This window comes from Pleurodeles waltl, chromosome 3_1 (assembly GCF_031143425.1).
Source record: "Pleurodeles waltl isolate 20211129_DDA chromosome 3_1, aPleWal1.hap1.20221129, whole genome shotgun sequence".
Classification (NCBI taxonomy): domain Eukaryota; kingdom Metazoa; phylum Chordata; class Amphibia; order Caudata; family Salamandridae; genus Pleurodeles; species Pleurodeles waltl.
In genome coordinates this window covers 85,447,671-85,470,312 of record NC_090440.1, presented here as the reverse complement: position 1 = coordinate 85,470,312, position 22,642 = coordinate 85,447,671, and the positions used below count along the sequence as shown (strand labels likewise).

Here is a 22,642-nt window from a genome sequence, read left to right as displayed (position 1 = left end):
GAAAGAATGTAGAAATGATTCTCCACTGCAATATACACAGCAAATATATGTATCTGTATTATAATGCAAAGCAAATAATTCATTAAAAAAAAAAAATATGCATCCGCGCGAGAAAAGGGCATCACTGCTTCATCTCCCTCTTATTCAGCATCAGATCACCAGATCCCAGAATCGATCTAGGAGAGAGAGATAATTTATCCTCATGGGAAGGATGGCACAGTCCAGCGACCTGGATGTATCTGAGATCTGCAAATACTCTGTCCCTGGTCCATCTGGTTTTGGCCTCTTATACTTTGCACAAACAAGAAAGGAAAAGTCTAGAACTTCCCTTTCCCTGCAGAATTTTATTTATTTATTCAAAAAATGCTGATTGCTTTCGTCCTGCTTTGAAAATACCACGTTGGGACGTGGCCACAATCCCAAGGTGCCAATCCCAAACAAGTCCGTTCCCTGCCGTCTGAGTACATTCTTATCAGCCTGCGCCCTTGGTGGGAAAAAAATACGAAGAATAAAAACATGTGCACATTGTAAAATGTGGAAAACTACTTGCAGCTTTTAACATAGCAGTGTCTAATGCTAAGATAAAGTAAATAGGCAAATTGAAGCTGGTGGTCACTAATGTGACAGTGTATTGCTAGGCTAAGTGCAACATGGATTCAGTGGTCAAAACTCACATATCATTACACCAGCTTAGGCCTAATGTTGTAAAATCAGTTTTAATGATCTACCATCCGTAAAGTAACTTCAGAGATTTAGTTCATTATATTAATCTGATGATCAGCCTCCCATGCTTGCTTTAAAGCCCCCACTGCAATGAGCCAGAGACATGTTATAATCAAGTAATGGCTGCTCGAAATTCGAATTCAGTTCAACCGTTTAGGGTATGCAGTATGAAGTGGGGAGAGGACGAGTGTTTGAAGAGAGGTTTTTGCAGTGGGTATATTTAGCCATACTGTTTTATTTGCAAAAATCCATGTGTAATCCAGCTAATTCACACCCATGTCTTCACTACATCTTGGTGCTATTCTTTAAGATTGTGTTACTTTTTCCTTCTCAGTTGCCCTGCAAGTATGATTTAGTCTGCCATGCAGGTAGAACATAATTGCATAATTTTATGGGTTCAGCCAGTCCTGTTTTATTTTTTAGCCAACAGCACTTATGTTGCGACGTACAACCCCATATCTGTTATGGGGAAAGCAGGTCCAAATCAAAATGTTGCTAGCATAAAAGCCAGACTGGCAGTAATCATCCCTCCTGATTTGGGACAACTTGGCAGCACTAATTGAGTGTATAATGTACCGGTTAGTTACTCAAATGAATGCCTGAATCGTGTTTTGAATTTCAGTCACTTAAAGAACCAAGTGGGGTCAAACAAGTTTTTGCCCTAAACAATCAATTAATTGATTTATTGCGGTATTGCAGGAGCACAGTCTTTGGAGCAATAGACCCAAACTTTGTCATTTTGTGGGTTGTGAAGCAGTGTGGATTAGTAAAGGTGTTGTGTGCTATAACCAAACCAGTTTTTTCACTCTAGCCTTCCTAGTTCTTCAGGTGACCATTTGCTTTGTTAGCGACACAAAGCTTTTTGTACGTTAAGTTCCATGAAAGTTTTCTGCATTTGTTATTGGTACTGTTTATGCAGTTCCACCAGTTTAATATTACTTCTAACCCAGTAAAAACTATTGTGACAATGTGCTATTCTGTCCTTGGTGTTCTGCTTCGTCTCAAAACGGCCACTAAATTTCTTATGACCTGGAGCTTCGGGAGAGTTGTGGAATGTCTTCATTTATCAGTACCAGTGTATCTCATCTACTCTGCATCTTGCTGTATATTTCTAATAAGAAGGTAAAGTTTGGTCCTACATACAGCTAGAAGGGCAAACCAGTATAGGTCAAGACTTGTAAGGTTTGTGCAAAGTTCTTTTACATATGTTTTAAACTGGTCTATTGTCCAAACATGGAAATTGACTTGGAATATGTGAGGAAAAATGCTGTATGTGTAGATCTTTCATAACAAAGGCTTTGCAGTTTTTGTGTCTATGCCTTTGATGTTGATTTATATTTGGCAAGCATGATTGTCGCAAAGTAGAAGGTTGGAGGCCATGCTAAATTGTGGATGTTCTGCTGTTATTTCCATGTTCTGATGGGTAATGCGTGTAGTGAAATCTGATTAAAGGAAACAAAAGAAAGGAACGAGCATGAATAATGCTGACACTGAGCACGCTTTATAACCTTAGAAAATTGTAGAAACAAAGTGGAATTAAAATAGATGCGTTTTAATTTGTTACGTTGCAATATAGATATAAATATTGTATGCATTCTCAGAAAGTGCTCTGTTTGTGCAGATTTGTCAAAATGCATTTGATACATTTGCAAATGTAGGTTGGCGTGTGGATGACACTGATCTGTGAATACCCCTCATTGACACTTTTTGCTGATCTGTGCCTGCATCGCCTCCCTTTCCCCTACATTAGTTTAGACCTGGTGTAGATGATTTGCAACAATAGTGCAATGCAAGTAGGCAGCAAGCCAGGCCCGTAATGCTTGCTTTGCAGCTCACCGGTGCACCCAAGACATGAATGTTGGTCTTCCGGAGTTGCATTCCTCCTCCCTAATCAAGGGAACTAATTTCCCCTTTAAGGCCATTCTAGACTAAAGTGTTCTGTGATTTGGTTGGGAGCAGTGGGAAGGGGTTGACCATCTGATTTCAGCAGTCTGCTTTCCTTCTGCTCACTTGACTCCTGGAAGACAAGGAGCAGCCAAGGGGCTAGACCTGAAAGCAGTTTATAGCTCTTCTGGTGACCTAGCCTACACTTCACCACGCAGGTCTTTCACAAATCAAGGTTTGAGTGCAGCCTGAGAGTGCTTAGAGTAAATATTTCTGAATTGTGGCCTTTGTGAGCATTTCTGTCAACTGATCAATAGGAACTGGACAATTACATTTGCTTTAACGTTTTCAATCACTGCTGCCCATGACAGTATGGTCTCATGTGACCAGTCTGTATGTCAGCGTTTGACTGAGTTGTGTTACGAGACATTTGCAGTCCTATTCTTTCTGTCATTAAGAGCTATATGGTAATCAGTTCTTGTTACATGAATATGGGACGCGTACAAATCAGATGTTTTATGCTTGCGGCTTTGTTGTTGATGCACAGGCCATGGCTCAGAAGGATGACATGGAGGAGAGGATTACCACTCTTGAAAAACGCTACCTCGCTGCACAGCGTGAAGCCACCTCTGTGCATGATCTTAATGATAAACTTGAAAATGAACTGGCGACTAAAGAATCCATGCATCGACAGGTATCAATCTTTTTGCTTTTGAGCAGTGTTTTATTATCAAGTGATTCAGCTAAAGACCCCAGACAAATTTACTTTATGAATGCCTGTAATATTTTGTTAATTTTATTCTCGCAATATTATTATTATTATTCTAAAATAACTGCTTCCAATTCTGTTAGTAAGACTGTATGAGGCTATTTCTTTTTGGTGAATATGGACAGTAATTCTGCCACAAAATACTAATTTAGCCCTGTGAGTCCCTTGTAGGCTTTGCCATTGGTGCCTTACATTATATTTATTTTGCCATACTGCAGTTTTAGACTGTATAATAAAAAAAACATTTTTTGATTGATTACATTGCCCAGGTGCGTCCAACCAAATTTTAATTGAACCTTACCTACTTTTTTTTTTTTGTGTGTCTATCTGTATACCTTCTCTTGGGAACCCTGTTGGAAATATTTATCTAAGTATTGTGCATTGTAAAACCACTGCCTCAAATAATTCACCATGTGTCTAGCCTCTGATCTGTAATCAGACCAGATATCTTCATTCCCACCTTAACAAGAGCCTGGTGGTCTCCAAAGCCTGTGAACGGGCTTGGAATTTAACATGTTGTGGGGATTGCATCAAAAGTAAGAGAACGAGTCCAGGGATGTCCTCCAGAGCCAAGTACACTTTTGCCTTGTAGCTGCCTCTTTCTGATTGCTCTTCAAGCGCAGTGTGACTATTAAGGGCGAGACTGAGTAAGCTTAATGTTCTGAAGCATTTACCCATTTAAGGCTCCTGGCAGTGTTGGGCGATGTTTCAAAATGGAATAGCAAAAAACCCCTAACCATTTAATTATTATTTTGTGTCCCCTTACTCGAGTGGTGCTTTCTGATCCAAGGTAAACAGCATTTACATGTGTGGCATGGGTGCCCAGGCCTCCCCCTATCTCTGTTGGCCCTCGGCCATCTCCAGCATCCAAGTTCATCCAGGCCCTCTCTCCTCTGCTGCATTCTTCCTCTTCCTGTTTATGCACCACTCTCTTTTCAAGCTTCTTCCTTCTCTCATTCTGCTCCTGTCTTTCCCAACCTTTTCCCTGCTTTTTAACACCCTTTTTGCTGCTCATGCTCTCTTCCGTTCTTTATGCTGCTGCTCCTGCCTGTTTCTTGCATTTTTTTCATACCCTCCACTTCAGCTTTTTCCCTGTTGCTTCGTTTTCACTGTATACCTTCATTCCTTTTTGCTTCTTTCTACCTTTGGGCCCTTTTAGCACGCTTTTGTTGCTGCCTTTTTTTGCTGCCTTTTTTATCTCATTTTCTCACTCCTTTCTCCTGCCTCCTGCCTTCCCCTCACCATTCTGCCTTTTCACTATCCTTGCTCCTACTGCCCTCCCACCTCGCAGGGCCTACTTTGATGGTAACTGCAGTGCGGCTGCACTACTGACGTGCCAAGGGCAAGCTTCTCTGCACCCAGCTCTAGGAACCCTGGTCCAACCACCACCCACAGCTACACTTCTTCTGCCCTCAGCCCTGGACACCGCCTCAAGCACTGCCACTACGCTGCACCCCACTCCACAGTAGGACCTTTCACCTGCACCTTCTGCCACTTCACCTATCACAACACGTACGCCTCTACCCCTCTCAGCAACACACAACCCACTCGATTTGCAACACCAGATACCCACCACCAGCTCACATGCACCCTCCTTAATACTCGATCAGTCAGCAAACACTCCACCAAGGTCTGGGACCTTATGTGCCTGACATCGTCGTCCTAACCGAGACCTATCTCAACGCTGCGTCAGCCCCCGAGATCGCCAGCACCATCCTGACAGGATACAGAATCACCCACCGCGACTGCCTTAACAAGCCAGGTGGAGGAATCACCATCATCTGCAGAGACTCATCAAATACACCTCCGCCACGCAGTACACTATCCTAGCAATAAAACATCACTATCCATACGGGCAAGAAATCCACCATTAGGGAAACCCTAGCATACTGTCCACTAGGACCTCGAACCACCTTCTGCAACCTCATCACTGATTTCATCACCCGTTCGACATCATATCGAAGGACTACATGTTCCTGGGTGATGTCAACTGCCACCTGGATGACATTACCGACCTTAACTCAGACAACCTCCTAGACAGCCTGAACAACATCACCCTCACCCAACTCATACACAACCCCACACACATCGCAGGACACACACTCAACCCCATATTCACCTCCAGCAACTGCATCAAATACGGCCACACCACCAAACTCACATGGACTGGCCACTCAGTTATCCACTTCATCATCACAACCGCTATGCCCCAACGCTGCCCATCGCAGCTGGAACAGGCCCTTGGAGACTGAATGGACCAACGCCTTTGTCCTTAACGAACCAAAACGCCACAACAATGTGAACCAGAACATCAGAAACGTCAACACCTGGATCACTGGCTCCGCTGACAGTGTCACTAGGAAAAGCAGAAGATGACCATGCAAGCCAGCTGGTACACAGAGGACCTCCGGACAGTCAAGCACCAATACGAACAGCTCTAGAGAAGGTGCTGCACCAACAAAGACCCAGCTGACAGAACTGCCCACAAATCAACATTCAACCTATATCAGAGCTAACTACCTGAGACGGGGAAAAAAAGCCTTGGCATCTTGCACCGAAGCTAACTCCAACAAGAGTAAGGAGGCCTTCGACATAGTTAAGGAATTCACCAACCCTGCAATGGCGACAAGCAGCATCTCTCCATCTCAGGACTTATGCAGCAGCCTCGCATATTACTTCCATGACAAAATCGCCCAGCTCAAGCCTGAATTCTTTTCAATGGCCATACCTCCACACACAACCATCCCAAGGCTCACCATCTGGTACCACTTCACCACTCAGGATACAATCACCATCATGAAATCCATCCACTCAGGGGCCCCATCTGACCCATGCCCCCACCACATCTTCAACCTAGGAGCATCCAGGATTGGCCTCGAAGTTTCCACCCTACTCAACACCTCACTGGATTCTGACACCTTCCCAGAAGACTGGAAGCATGCAGAAATCAAACCCCTGTTGAAGAAACCTTCAGTGGACCCAAACAGACTTTCCAGCTATAGCCCTCTCTCCCTGTTCCCTTTCGCAGACAAAGTCATCAAAAAAGCCATCAACCAACAAATCCCCATCTACCTGGAACACATTTGCCTCCTGGACAACTTCCATTCTGGATTTCGCAGCAACCACTGCACCGAAACAGCCCCTGTCGTGGCCACAGACAACATCTGGGCCCTCGTCTACAAAGGAGAGACAGCCACCCTTGTACCCCTAGATCTCTCAGCAGCCTTCGACACAGTCTCCCACCCACACGCTCATCACCAGACTTCACAACATAGGCATTTAAGAAGCTGTCCTCCGATGGATCTCATCCCTTCTCGCCGACAAGACAGTGAGTCCACCTTCCACACTTTTCCCCCAAACCAATCATCTATGGAATCCATCAAGACTTATTACTCAGCCCACCCTCTTCAGTATCTACATGTCCCCTCGCCAACATAGTCTGTTTCCACAGACTCAACATTATTTCCTACGACTCACAATTCATCCTCTACCTCTCCGTAAACTCCACCACCTCCAGAACCAACTTTCATCAATTCATGCCAATGCTGCCAGTTGGTTGAGGAAAAACGTCCTCAAGTTTAACACGGATGAGACTGAAGTGTTGATCTTCGGCAGCGGCAACTCCCCCTGAGATGCCTCCTGGTGGCTCACAGAACTGGGGCCCACTCCAACCCCAGTGGAGCATGCCAGTAATCTCTCTATCATCCTGGACAGCAAACTAATTTTTCTTCATCCTGCGCATGTTACATAACATTTTCAAGTTGCTGCCCTAAAACGTGAGGCACACCATCACTCAAGCCCTCGTCACCAGGAAATTGGCAGAATTTTTCCTGTTCGATGGCATGTGTAGCTGCCGATACACATGCTGTGCACAGTCCGCCATCTGGTGTTGGGCTCGGAGTGTTACAAGTTGTTTTTCTTCGAAGAAGTCTTTTCGAGTCACGAGACTGAGGGACTCCTCCCCTTTCGAGTCCATTGCGCATGGGCGTCGACTCCATCTTAGATTGTTTTTTTTCCGCCATCGGGTTCGGACGTGTTCCTTTTCGCTCCGTGTTTCGGGTCGGAAAGTTACTTAGAATCTCGGAAAAAAACGTCGGTATTGTTTGCGTTCGGTATCGGGTTAGTTAGAACAAATCGACACCGAATTTTGAAGAGCTCCGGTGGCCCTTCGGGGTTTTTTCGATCCCCCGTCGGGGCCTGGTCGGCCCGGCCACGTGCGACTTCAAGGCTCATGGAACGGACCCCATTCCGTTTCTGCCCAAAATGCCATCACAAGTATCCGTATCACCATCTGGTCTGTAACTTGTGCTTGTCCTCCGAGCACAAGGAGGATACTTGTGAAGCCTGTCGAGCGTTTCGGTCGAGGAAGACGCTGAGAGACTGAAGAGCCAGGAGACTACAAATGGCGTCCACGCCGACAGGTCAAGATCGTTTCGAGGAGGAAGAAGAAGCTTTCTCCGTCCGCGAGTCGGATTCGGAAGAACTCGACGCCGAAGAAACAACCAAAACCGTGAGTAAGATGTCGAAAATCAAGACTCACGAGACGTCTACAAAAGCCCAGGGGACGCCACCGCCAACAGGCCATGGCTTAACCTGAAAAATAGGTGACCCATCCAAGGCACCGAAAAAGGGCATGCTGGTGTCCAAGTCATCCGACTCCGGTCGAGATACCGCCACACAGCAACCTCGGAGCCGAGACGGCGGCTCCGAGAAACTTCGGCACAGAGACAGCGGCACCGAAGAATTTCGGCACCGAGACACGCCGAAATTAAAGAAGGTTTCTTCGGAGCCTAAAAAGACTTCCGGAAAGGTTTCGGTTCCGAAACAGCCAGCCTCGGAGCCGAAAAATAGCTCCTATACAGAGGAACAAGGACTAACCTCCCAATTACATCGATTTGGAGAGGAGCTTCAATCTGCAGAGCCTGACTACACACAAAGAAGGCTTCATATTCATGAGGACACAGGGAAGATAACCACTCTTCCCCCAATCAAAATAAAGAGGAAACTTGCCTTTCAACAAAAGGACAAGCAACCACAGGAAAAGGTGGCAAGGAAAACAACCCCACCACCGTCTCCACCACCATCAATACATGCATCACCAGCAACAACTCCACCACTGATGCATTCACCAGCTCATACCACAATGAGTCAGGATGATCCCGATGCATGGGACCTCTACGATGCTCCAGTGTCTGACAATAGCCCAGACTCTTATCCTACAAAACCATCACCACCTGAGGACAGTACATCCTATACACAGGTGGTCGCAAGGGCAGCAGAGTTTCACAATGTCTCCTTACATTCGTAACCAATTGAGGATGACTTTCTATTTAACACCCTATCCTCCACCCATAGCCAGTATCAATGCCTTCCCATGCTCCCAGGAATGCTAAGACATTCAAAACAAATTTTTCAGGATCCGGTTAAAGGCAGAGCCATAACTCCAAGGGTGGAGAAAAAATATAAGCCACCGCCCACAGATCCAATATACATTACAACACAACTAACACCAGACTTGGTAGTTGTGGGGGCAGCTCGTAAGAGAGCCAACTCTCATACCTCAGGCGACGCACCACCTCCAGACAAGGAGAGCCGCAAATTTGATGCTGCGGGAAAAAGAGTTGCAGCACAAGCAGCAAATCAGTGGCGTATTGCCAATTCACAAGCACTTTTGGCAAGATATGACAGGGCTCATTGGGATGAAAAGCAACATTTAATCGAACACTTACCCAAGGAGTTCCAAAAAAGAGCGCAACAGGTGGTGGAAGAGGGACAAAGTATCTCAAATAATCAGATACGGTCTTCCATGGATGCAGCAGATACAGCTGCAAGGACAATAAACACTGCAGTCACAATACGAAGGCACGCATGGCTGCGCACTTCTGGGTTCAAACCGGAAATCCAGCAGGCAGTGCTCAATATGCCGTTTAATGAACAGCAATTGTTTGGGCCGGAGGTAGACACTGCCATCGAAAAACTCAAAAAGGACACTGATACAGCCAAAGCCATGGGCGCACTCTACTCCCCGCAGAGCAGAGGCACATTTCGGAAAACCCCTTTTAGGGGAGGGTTTCGAGGTCAACCCACAGAAACCACAACCTCACAAACAAGGCCTACCTACCAGGGTCAATATCAAAGGGGAGGTTTTCGGGGACAATTTAGAGGGGGCCAATTCCCAAGAAATAGAGGAAAATTCCAAGGCCCCAAAACCCCTCAAACTAAGCAGTGACTCACAAGTCACACACCCCCATCACATAACACCTGTGGGGGGAAGACTAAGCCAATTTTACAAAGTTTGGGAGGAAATAACAACAGACACTTGGGTCTTAGCAATTATCCAGCATGGTTATTGCATAGAATTTCGCCAATTCCCTCCAAACATCCCACCGAAAACACACAATATGTCAAAACAACATATAGATCTTCTAGGACTAGAAGTTCAAGCATTGCTACAAAAGGACGCAATAGAATTAGTTCCAATTCAACAAAAAAACACAGGAGTTTACTCACTGTACTTTCTAATCCCCAAAAAGGACAAAACTCTGAGACCAATACTAGATCTCAGAACAGTAAATACCTACATCAAATCAGACCACTTTCACATGGTCACGTTACAAGATGTAATCCCACTGCTCAAACAGCAAGACTACATGACAACATTAGATCTAAAAGATGCGTATTTCCATATACCAATACATCCTTCACACAGGAAATACCTAAGGTTAGTATTCCAAGGAATACATTACCAATTCAAAGTGTTGCCATTTGGAATAACAACTGCGCCAAGAGTTTTTACAAAATGCCTGGCAGTAGTAGCTGCACATATCAGAAGGCAGCAAATACATGTGTTCCCGTACTTAGACGACTGGTTAATCAAAACCAACACGCTAAGACAATGTTCACTGCACACAAACTACGTCATACAGACCCTTCACAAGCTAGGTTTCTCGATCAACTACACGAAGTCACACCTCTTGCCGTGTCAAACACAGCAATACTTAGGAGCGACAATCAACACAGCAAAAGGGATTGCCACTCCAAGTCCACAAAGGGTTCAAACATTTCACAAGGTAATACAGGCCATGTATCCAACACAAAAGATACAAGTCAAAATGGTAATGAAACTCCTAGGCATGATGTCTTCATGCATAGCCATTGTCCCAAGCGCAAGATTGCACATGCGGCCCTTACAACAGTGCCTAGCATCACAATGGTCGCAAGCACAGGGTCAACTTCTAGATCTGGTGTTGATAGACCGCCAAACATACATCTCGCTTCTATGGTGGAACAGTACAAATTTAAACAGAGGGCGGCCTTTCCAAGACCCAGTGCCACAATACGTCATAACGACGGATGGTTCCATGACAGGGTGGGGAGCACACCTCAATCAACACAGCATCCAAGGACAATGGGACATACATCAAAGACAGTTTCACATAAATCACTTAGAACTGTTGGCAGTATTTCTAGCGCTGAAAGCATTTCAACCCATAATAACCCAAAAATACATTCTTGTCAAAACAGACAACATGACAACAATGTATTATTTAAACAAACAAGGAGGGACACACTCGACACAGTTGTGCTTCCTAACACAAAAAATATGGCATTGGGCGATTCACAACCACATTCGCCTAATAGCACAATTTATTCCAGGGATTCAGAACCAGTTGGCAGACATTCTCTCTCGAGATCACCAACAAACCCACGAATGGGAAATTCACCCCCAAATACTAAACAATTACTTTCAAATTTGGGGAACACCTCAAATAGATCTATTTGCAACAAAAGAAAACTCAAAATGCCAAAACTTCGCATCCAGGTACCCACAAGATCAATCCCAAGGCAATGCTCTATGGATGAACTGGTCAGGGATATTTGCGTACGCTTTTCCCCCTCTCCCTCTCCTTCCATATCTAGTAAACAGGTTGAGTCAAAACAAACTCAAACTCATACTAATAGCACCAACATGGGCAAGGCAACCTTGGTACACAACACTACTAGACCTTTCAGTAGTACCTCATGTCAAACTACCAAACAGACCAGATCTGTTAACAAAACACAAACAACAGATCCGACATCCAAATCCAGCATCGTTGAATCTAGCAATTTGGCTCCTGAAATCCTAGAATTCGGGCACTTAGACCTCACACAGGAATGTATGGAGGTCATAAAACAAGCTAGAAAACCTACCACTAGACACTGTTATGCAAATAAGTGGAAAAGATTTGTTTATTACTGCCATAATAATCAAATTCAACCTTTACACGCATCTGCAAAAGAAATAGTAGGATACTTACTACATTTGCAAAAATCTAACCTAGCTTTCTCTTCCATTAAAATACATCTTACGGCAATTTCTGCTTACTTACAAATTACGCACTCAATTTCATTGTTTAGGATACCAGTCATAAAAGCGTTTATGGAAGGCCTAAAAAGAATTATACCACCAAGAACACCACCAGTTCCTTCATGGAACCTCAACATTGTCCTAACACGACTCATGGGTCCACCTTTTGAGCCCATGCACTCTTGTGAAATGCAATACTTAACGTGGAAAGTTGCATTTTTAATTGCCATCACATCTCTAAGAAGAGTGAGTGAGTGAGATTCAGGCATTTACCATTCAAGAACCATTTATTCAAATACACAAAAATAGAGTTGTTCTACGGACCAATCCTAAATTTTTACCAAAAGTAATCTCACCGTTCCACCTAAATCAAACGGTAGAATTACCAGTGTTCTTCCCACAACCAGATTCCGTAGCCGAAAGAGCACTACATACATTGGACATCAAAAGAGCACTAATGTACTACATTGACAGAACAAAACTAATTCGAAAGACAAAACAATTATTTGTCGCCTTTCAAAAACCTCATACAGGAAATCCAATTTCAAAACAAGGCATTGCTAGATGGATAGTTAGGTGCATTCAAACCTGCTATCTTAAAGCTAAAAGAGAACTGCCTATTACACCAAAGGCGCACTCAACCAGAAAGAAAGGTGCTACCATGGCCTTTCTAGGAAATATTCCAATGAACGAAATATGTAAGGCAGCAACATGGTCTACGCCTCATACATTTACCAAGCACTACTGTGTAGATGTGCTAACTGCACAACAAGCAACAGTAGGTCAAGCTGTATTAAAAACATTATTTCAAACTACTTCAACTCCTACAGGCTGAACCACCGCTTTTGGGGAGATAACTGCTTACTAGTCTATGCACAGCATGTGTATCTGCAGCTACACATGCCATCGAACGGAAAATGTCACTTACCCAGTGTACATCTGTTTGTGGCATTAGCCGCTGCAGATTCACATGCGCCCACCCGCCTCCCCGGGAGCCTGTAGCCGTTTAGAAGTAGATCTTAAACATTTGTACATTTGTAAATATATTACTTAAAACTTTATTATGTACATACGCATTCACTCCATTGCATGGGCACTATTACTAGCATACACAACTCCTACCTCACCCTCTGCGGGCAAAACAATCTAAGATGGAGTCGATGCCCATGGGCAATGGACTCGAAAGGGGAGGAGTCCCTCGGTCTCGTGACTCGAAAAGACTTCTTCGAAGAAAAACAACTTGTAACACTCCGAGCCCAACACCAGATGGCGGACTGTGCACAGCATGTGAATCTGCAGCGACTAATGCCACGAACAGATGTACACTGGGTAAGTGACATTTTCCATACCTGTAGATAGTTATACTGGGATATCAGTAACTCTGAGGGAGGGTAAATTGCAGCCATTACAAGCTTGATCATGTGAGTCGACTGGGAATCGAGGCCCACCTAGCTCAGACTACAGACCATCCAGAACTCTGCAGCAAGAATCATCCTGGATCGCCCTCATCACACCCACATCACCCCCCACCTCTTAAAACTCCACTGGCTCCTGGTTCAGAAAAGTTGCCAGTTCCCTGCATGACTCTGTACCTGCCTACATCAACCACTGCCTAAGATTCCACAAACCCTTGAGGCACCTCCACTCCGCCTCTCTTGCACTGGCCCATACCATCCACATATAACACAGCTGAGCAGGAGGACGCTCCTTCTCCTGCCTCTCAGCCAAAGCCTGGAACGGCCAACCCCTGCACCTCAAGATCTTCCTAACTCTGCAGTAGTTCTGTAGGATTCGGAAAATCTTGTTCTTTGACTGAGACCCTGGACCCTACCAGCCCCTAGATACCCTCACTCTACAAGTCGACTGATTGTGCTTGATTGACATAAAGCATACTTCCCTCTGTTCCTTCAAATATCAGTCAAATTAAATGTGTTTTTTTCTGTTATCCGTTTATTTAAATTAGTATTTTTGTCTTTGCTTTCTGCTTTATGGGTAAGTGTTTGTACTGCCAGCACCACCCCTACTTGTCAGTGACCAATCTAAATCAGCTTTTCATCTCAGAGTTCGAAAGAAGTAACATGGGCTATTAGTTCTTGTGTAGGGATTGGCCCTTGTTGGTTTTGTATTTGAACGGGAAGCAATAAGGCATCGTGGATTTCTCTGCCCTCTAGTGGCCAGAAGTATTCTGTAATTGTTACAGTAAAATGGAAAATATTGTTTTTTTCATATTTGGTTAGAGGATTCAGTTTGGGAGTTGTATCAGTCCAGATTGTATGTAGATCTAGAAGATATTGTGGGCGTGAAGAAGCAGTACATAAAGTAATGGAAATGTTCTATTAGAAAAACACCTGATTATCTATTTTATGTTAAGATAGATTGGGATTTTCATGTGATCCTGTAGACAGGTGGTGAAGGTGGATGGTGACCAATGTTGATTACCATTTCATTCTTTGCTTCTAATTTAGATAGCCAGGAAAGTAACAAATGAGGTTCTTGACCTTAATAATATTTGGTGACTGTTTAGGATCTCTGCAAACAAAACTGCTATCTAATGTGAAACATTAGCTGTCTAGTACCCCTTGTGATTGTTAGATGAAGTTTAAACTCGGTTGTCTTCTGCATGCAGCCAGTAGAGCTGTTGTAGCCTAAAGGAACCTCTGCTTTTCTTCAAAATCTTGAACGTGATTAGTTGCATTACATAAAGAAGGCCTGTCAAACTTGACAGTTTCATACGTCTGATCACTAACATACAAGTAAAGCTGGTTGGAAGTATTCCAGGAGCTAGTCCTCCCCAAATATGATAACAGTCCTTGAGGCTTCAGGGTACCCATTGTCTACATACATGTGGTGGCCCACAACTAAAACTAACAGGTGAACCTGGGGAGGATGAAGATTAAGCTCAAAAGAAAGATTGGAGATGAGCAAGTGAATGTTGTTCTGTGTCCACATTTTACTGACATTGTTTGAGTAAAAAAAAAAAAAAATGGTTGACTAGGGTGGCCTTTTCAGAGCATATTTGGGCCTTCAGGATGAGTGGCCCGGGAAATGGGCTGAATTTTCCCTACTCCTGAGGTATCAGTAACTGAGGGAGGTGAAATTGCAGCCATTACAAGTTGGATCATGCGCATCGCCTAGGAAATGAGGGATTGCCAGAGGAATCAGCAATACTGTCTTAGATTTCCTTAAGTAACTCCTCATTTTGGACTTTCTGCAGCTAAAATCTGTGGGCAAAAGAAGTCCAATGGGGCCCATAACTGCTGGTACCGACACAATGGAATTAAGAGGCCACTCTAAACGAGAGCATTAGTCTTTTTAGGTTTTATATGCACCACAGAGGGGGAAAATATAAACTGTGAAGTATAAAAGAAAAGTGGGGCGGTGGGTTGTGAAGATATATTTTTCTTTTTAGAAAGCCAAAATGAAATAAGGCCCCTGGCATCTTGCAACACCAGGGTTCTGCAGTAAAGCCAGTTCTAAATGTATTAGATAGCTCAAGTAATCTTTGCCTAGATTCCAGAAGAGCTTTCGGAATAGACAGTTGTAGAGGTTTCTAGATAGAGCACATGGGTTATTGCCTGCACTGTTACATAGGGGGAAACTCTGAGAAGAGGTTGCAGCGCATCCAGAGAGCCTCCACACGCCTCATCCTGGACATCCCCCGCCACTGCCACATCACAGGACATCTGAGAGACCTGCACTGGCTCCCAGTCAACAAGAGAATCGCCTTCAAACTTCTCACCCACGCTCACAAAGCACTGCACAACACTGGACCAGAATACCTCAGGCGGCTCTCCTTCTATAGCCCGACCCAGCATCTCCGCTCCGCCGACCTCGCCCTCTCAACCGTCCCACGCATCCGCAGAACTACAACCGGCGGCAGATCATTCTCGCACCTTGCCACCAAGACGTGGAGCACTCTTCCCACCCACCTGCGTCAGACCAAAGACCTCCTTACCTTCACAAGACTTCACAAGACCTGGCTGTTCGAGCAGCAGTAGGCCATTCCCCCCCCCCCCCCCCCCCCCCCCCCCCCCCCCCAAAAAAAAGCGCCTTGAGACCCTCACAGGTGAGCAGTGCGCTTTACAAATTCGTGATTGATTGAGGATAATACAGCAGTAGCCAGCAGAACAAATTGTATTAAACACAGTGAAGCTGAATCATACAACGGCATTAAGAATTTAAATTATACCCAAACTTAGGCTTACAAATTCTGAACTTACATTCTGGATCTTTAGATCTGCGAGTAGAAGCGGACTTAGCCCTACATAGAAAGAAAAAAACCTCAAACCAAAGTTATTGAGATCAATATGTTATCTGGGCAGCTCACTACTTTATCTGTTGTTGTAAATATCGATTCTAAAGTGTCTTGGAGATCAAAAAAGGGGACTCCCATCAGTGCAAAGGCCTTACATTTTTTGTCCTCCTAGAACTGACCCCCAATCAAGAACAAAAAATGAAAACTGAATGACAGGAATGTCGTCTACCCAGGTGAAGGTTTCACCACCTGTCTTACTCTTCCTTATACATTTCCTGGGCTACACAACCCACCTTCTGTATCCGCTTTACTGCTCAGAACTTTAAAATATGACCCTCTTCTCTTCTACTCCACTCACACCTCATAATGTCTTCTGCTCGTCTTGCAGTTCATTGTTTATACGCTGCTTAATTAACCACGAGTGCCACAGCCTAAACTGCATTTCACTCCTCCCATCATGTTGTCTGTCTTTGCTGCATCCCATATGTGAGCCCATTTTGGTTTGTAAAGAGGGGAGCCAGTTCAGTGCTGTAAAGTGAATACAAAAACATTAAGACAATGAAGGTTCCTGGTGAATAGATCATTAGACACAATGCTGAAGACCACAAAGCATCTTGTGGCATTAGAAAACAAACACTTGTACTTTGTCAGTGTTTTCTTACACAAACATACACGTGCTCTGATGTCAATGCTGGCAGTTAGAATTTACTAAGGGATTTCAACTATTATTAAAGTTCAACTCTCGTCACGATCAGGAGGCTTTATTGGCCAGTTGGGGCCACTCGTTCTGCATTAATGCACAGAATTTTGAGATTATAGGCACTGCTTGTTTGGGTGTATTAATCAGTCAACAAATGAATTAAAGCACCCTTCCAGCCGAAGTCCTTGAGCAAAGTGGCATCACTTGCATTTGACCCCGTCACATATGAAGGAAAGGTATTTCCAGTTCCTGGACCTCAGATCTCGAGATCCTTCCAGCAGAGACCTGGAAAAAAAGGGGTGTAATCGCAGAGGGACATCTACTGCAGAAGAACATGGAGTCCTTGTGGTTTTTAAAGCTGAATGTGGCGACAACACTAAATTGCAGTGCGCTGCAACGTGAGTTGCATCTCTCTTTTGCATTAAGATGTAAAGCATTTCGAGGTAGCGTAAAGTTCAACAGTATAAGTATATGAACAACCGTGCAGACACTTCGAAATCAAAGGGACCTCCTGCTGAGCTCAAGCCCATATTGAGATGACAATTGTTAAAACAGAATTTGTAGTTAAAATGAAATTAGTAAGAAGACCGAAAATGATCTGATCGGTTTGATCGTGACACGTCTTTACTTTAACACATTGCAATGGGATGATAGGTCTCATTTTTATGTATTTGTCTGATGGGTACCTCTAACCACATATTTCTCTTTTTAAGATGTTCCTTGGGCACCATACTAGAACTGAAGAATTTTGCAGCTGTGTGCCATGGAGCCCCATGCAGCACCAGGGGCAACCATTTGCACTTCTATTGGCAGGTCCTTTCCCAGCACTGACTGAGCCCACTGGACCTGCTTCTGGCCCCTTGCCAGTGCCATTTCATGCTTTTAGCTCGGTTTCAAGGTCCACAACAGTTTCTTCTGTCCTGGCATTGCTGCTGAATTCGGCACCCATAATAGATCTGATCCCAACACAGCTCTCTGATGCAGAGCAGACGTGTGCCCTCGCCAAGCTTGTCATGCTATGAGATACCAGAGATGCTGCAAACAAAAGAACCCAATCTCCAGCCTCTGTCACAGTGACAGTACTATAAGAAGTTGGAGCCCCTTTTCCAATTCAGGTGTGGTCCAATGGCTTCAAAGGTTTCCTCACGACAATGATGAAGGTTGGACAAATTACCCTCCACCCCCCATTACACTGATGCATAAATCTATGTAGACGATAAAGTAAATTTCTCTCTAGAAACTGAGTGGGAAATCACCACCTGGTCCATTAGCTGAAGAAAGCACTTCTTTTGCAGTGGTGGTACACAAAGCAGTGGAAATCCTTGATCTACAGCTGCTCCCTGTATTAAAAAAAAAAAAAAAACACACAAAGAAACACTGACATTTAAAGCCAGCATCTGCCGCTAGAGAATGATTGTTGCCCTTCAATGAGGCATCTACGTAGACTCTGACAGCCACTTGGACAAAGCCATGCTCGGCTCTGGGTGATCCAGCATTCTTTACCCAGCACCTGACTCTAGAAAGCCACATAGTGTAAACAAGTAAGGTTAACCCAAGCTCCTCTGGACGGAGAATCCAAGCGTATTGATGCATTTGGGAAGAAATTGTTTTCTTCTTTGAATGTGGTTTGTCTTCTTGTCTGGTACACACACATCTTGTGTGATATGGGTATTGAGATCTTGCTGGCCATTTAAGAAGAACTCAAGGGAAACTTTGCTCAATCCATCCGAGATGAGCGAAATGCACCAAATGTGCTGGCCTCGATACCACAGACTGTGTGAGTTGCACTGCAGTTCTGGAGTGATTTAATAACAGCAGCGCTACCGCCAAGTCCCTAGGGTTGCTCTTGATGGGGAAGCCAATTTCATTAACAATATAGACAATTCATGAGTTTGGCATAAAGAGCTGCTCCAAAAGTAGACTCGACCCTTTTGAGGCCCCAGGAGATGTGGTGGTGGCTGAAGCCGTTCACCCCAACAGAGATAACCATCTTCTACCGTCTCCTCTTCTGCCACAGGAGCCCCTAAGCTGCTCCCATGTAGCTTTCAAGGGCCACACCCAGCCAGCAGGCAGACTGAAATGTTTTTTCTTTCCTAACTAGAGCCCATCACCTCAGATCAATCAGTATTACAGATCATTCAAAAGAACTAAAGTCTGCCTTTCACTTCACTCCCCCTTACATTCCACCTGTGGCAGGCAAGGTTTCTTCAGATTATGCTACTGTTTTCCTGTATGAAATTGATCTACTCTACGGCCAAGGGTGCCATTGAGAGGTTCTGAGACTGTAACAGGCAACGGGTGCTACTCTTGCTACTTCCTTGTATCGAAAACGTTTGGTGGATTCAGATGCATCTTAGCCCTCTGGCCTCTGTCCTTCAATAAGCAGGCATTCATATTCATAATGTCCACTTTGGTTCAAATTCTATCTGTTCTGGACCAAGGACACTGGATAGTATGCTTGGACTTTCAGGATGCATGTTTTCTTAACTCTTCATGCAGTCCCACAGAGGTTACCTGCAGTTCACGGTAGGGTTGGAACACTTGCGACTTGTCATCCTACCATTTGGCCTCACTTTTGTCCCTTTGTGTTTGGCAAATTGATTGATGGATTTGGTCACTGTTCTTCATAGTTCAGAAGTACATGTACTCCCTTACCTCAGTGACTGGCTGTTCAGTGAACCCTTTACATGCAGTGGTTGCCAGTCTATCATTTGTATTTTCCATTAGTGCACAAAAGTCCCCCATGATGCCCATACAGAGGATTCTCTCTACAGGGTCCATCCTGAATACAGTGATCTTCAAGACCTTTACACCGCTGCGTGTCAGGGACATTCACAATATGACCCTGATGTTTGTGACTCAATCCTGAGTCTCTGTGAGGATGGTTCTGAGGCTTGTTGGGCTCCTAGCATTGTGCATCCTCCTCATCCCTGTGTTAGATGGCACATGGAGGCCTTACAGCTAAACCTTCAGTTTCCGTAGGCCTGTTTGACACCATCTGTACTTCGGATGAGATGGCCCGGGACCTTAAATGGTGGCAAGCAGCTTACAGTAGCCATCAGTGCATCGTCTCTGTGTGGGAGAAAGTCACATGGGTGAGGAGGATACCTTGGATCTGTGGTTTCCTGCTACGTGCCAGCTCCACATCAACCATTTGAAGCATTGAGCAATATAGCTGTCCCTGAAAGCTTTCCTATGACCATCAGAGTGAGGCTTCAGCAGCTTCTCGTGGACTCAGCGCATCTTCTGCCAGTGGAGTGTGCTGGCTGGATCTTTTGACACTGCAGAATTGGAGTCAACACGCGGTCTGTAACTTGAGTTTTGCAGTAAATCACAGTGCCGAAAACTGGAAGGCCTATACCAAATTCCACACAATGGCTGGAACCCCAAACCCACAATAATCCCTGAAAGACCTGGGTCTGTCCAGCCACAACGAAGCAAACCTTGAAGAAACCGGCCGGCACAGGTAGGAGAGTCAGACGCGGAAGTGAATGACGTCGAAAGAGCAGAAGCTAAGAGGAAAGTGGCGTGGGATGCCGAAAAGAGGAGCAAAACAAAAACCTAAAAGACCACGAAGGCCACCTCAGCGACTACATCAAAACAATCAACAACTTAAGGTTGACATGAACAAAGAGCCGCATAGGTTCTGACCAAAGGACACAGATGGGGGCAAGCGTTCAAAAAAAGCCTCAATGCAAGCAGGTGCAAAGGGGGGTGCCTAAGGAAGGGCCAGGGAGGCAAGACACAGCCAATCACCTCGAAGAAGCAGCCCTCCTCGACACCGAACGATTGCTCAAGGTTAAAAGGAAAAGACGCCAATGTGAGGCTGAAATGGCACTGCTCTTACATCGGAGCGAGTTTGACTCCCTCAAGACTTTTCGTATCCCAGTAAAGCCCTCGGAGCTGAGGGTTATGGAAGAAGATTTGTCCAACATAGAGGCACAGTCAAAGCCAGAACACATGAGGAAAAGCAGGAGGACCTCTTGGAGTATGAGAAGAAAGAGATGAAAGGGAGACAGCGACCAAATGGAGAATTGCAAATTCCAGTGTGCTCTTCAACAGTTATGGCCTCCAGCAATGGGAATAAATGGGAGGCCTGATGCAACACCTCTCAGAAGACTTCCAAAAAAGAGCAAGGGCAGTGATCTAGGAGGGCAAGAACATCATAAACTCCTGCCTAAAGTCTTTGCTGGACGCAGCAGACAGATGTGCATGGGGACCACGTGGAGGAGGCATGCATGGCTCAGGATCTCTGGATTCAAGGCCTAAGTACATTCTTCGGTAGTAAATGTGCCTTTTACAGGGGAGGCGTTATACAGCTCTGCCGTAGGCGCAGCATTCCAGCAAGTCAAGAAGGACAACAAAATCGCTAAGGCCATGGGTGCCTTAAAGTTCAGAGGGTCCTTCGGGAGGGGAGGTACCTCCTACAGAAGATTATCAGGGAGAGCGGGTTTTTCAACAACACCAGCAGCAGAACTTCAACCAACAGGTCTCCCAGCAACCGGCTCAGCAGCAGTGGCAACACCCGGAGAGGCAGCCCTTTCACAGAAAACCCAGAGGCAGGGTACAACCAGCGAGAGGAGGATTCACCAGGTGATTAATGCGGCCAGCAACCCCACCACATAACATCAGTGAAGGGGTGGGGTAAGAATAAGAGGATTCCTCCAGTATTAGAGGTCAATCACCTCAGACAATTGGTTCTTAAGCAATCCAAGGGTGTTCACAAAATGTCTGGCAGCAGTGGCTGCACACCTGAGAAGACAGGGTAATATGTCTGCCTATACCTGGACGACTAGTTTGTGAAAGCAAACTAGAAGCAAGAGTGCTGCAGGGACATGCAAACAGTCATCAGAATGGTCCAAAATCTCCGGTTTGACATAAACCATGAAATGTCATCACTGTTCATGGAGAGAGTAAAGATGTTCCTGAGGGAAACATGGGCCTCAATGACAGCGCAAGTATAACCTGTCCCCGAGAACGACAGCAATGGCGGAACAAGCTCTCCTCATGAGTTTAGGGAGAATGTTCGAGTTACTAACTCCCATGATTACCATAATGGATATGTCCCACAAGGGCTGGGCGAGCGCAGATGGGGGAATCTAAAGATCAGAGGCCTCTGGAGCCTCATGGAAGCTGTGAAACATGTGAGCTACCTGGAACTAAAGCCGGTCTTCTTAGCTTTGAAAGCTGTTCAAGCACATGCGAACAGAGAGGCAGTGCTTATACAGACAAACACAACAACTGTGTTCTACCTCAACAAGCAGGTGGAACAAAGTAATTCCCACTGTCAAAACTAGTGCAAGATATAGATCACTGGGTGATTCAGTGGAACACAACCCTTGTAACAATACCGCTTCCCAGGAAGTAAAATCAAAAAGTGAACAGACTGAGCAGGCAAGAGAACACCCCCCTAGAATGAGAGAAAGCAGGAAATGTCAGATAGAGAGTTGAAACAGTGGGGAACACCAAACAGATTTGTTTGCAACCCCATAAAATGCAAAATGTCAAAACTTCATGTCCAGGTTTCCACACCATCAATCTGAAGAGAATGCCCTGTCGATAAACTGGTCAGGGAGATTTGCATACGCCTTTCCATAGAATCCAATGATCCCAAGGGCTGAGGACAAGCCTAGACAACCAGGAATGTCACTCATACTAATCACACTTCAGTGGGCCAGATCGGATCTACTGGAGATGTCCTAAGGATAAATTGTACCAAAACTGCAGACCTGTTAAGCATGCTGAACGGAGAAGTTTCATGCGGAAGTAGCCACACTCAACTTAGCGATGGCTCCTGGATACCTAGAGGGTGGGCACCATCAACTGCCCAGCAGGACAATGGAAATCCTGAGGGAAGCAAGAAAACCGAACACCAGAAAGTGCTACACAACTAAGTGTACCAGATACATCCACTGGTGCAGAGATCGAGAAAGAATTGACACGAGGACAGAACACGGAACA

The 22,642-nt window shown here is 45.0% G+C and overlaps 1 protein-coding gene across 14 annotated transcripts in view; it reads left to right on the top strand.

Moving 5' to 3' along the window:
• Window positions 1-22,642, top strand: part of PPFIA1 (PTPRF interacting protein alpha 1) — a 540,698-nt gene that overhangs the window by 205,895 nt on the left and 312,161 nt on the right. For all 14 annotated transcript variants that reach the window (XM_069221888.1, XM_069221884.1, XM_069221890.1 and 11 more), the window contains exon 8: window positions 3,155-3,301. In XM_069221888.1, the coding sequence (XP_069077989.1) occupies window positions 3,155-3,301 (147 nt within the window). The remainder of the gene's footprint in view (window positions 1-3,154; window positions 3,302-22,642) is intronic.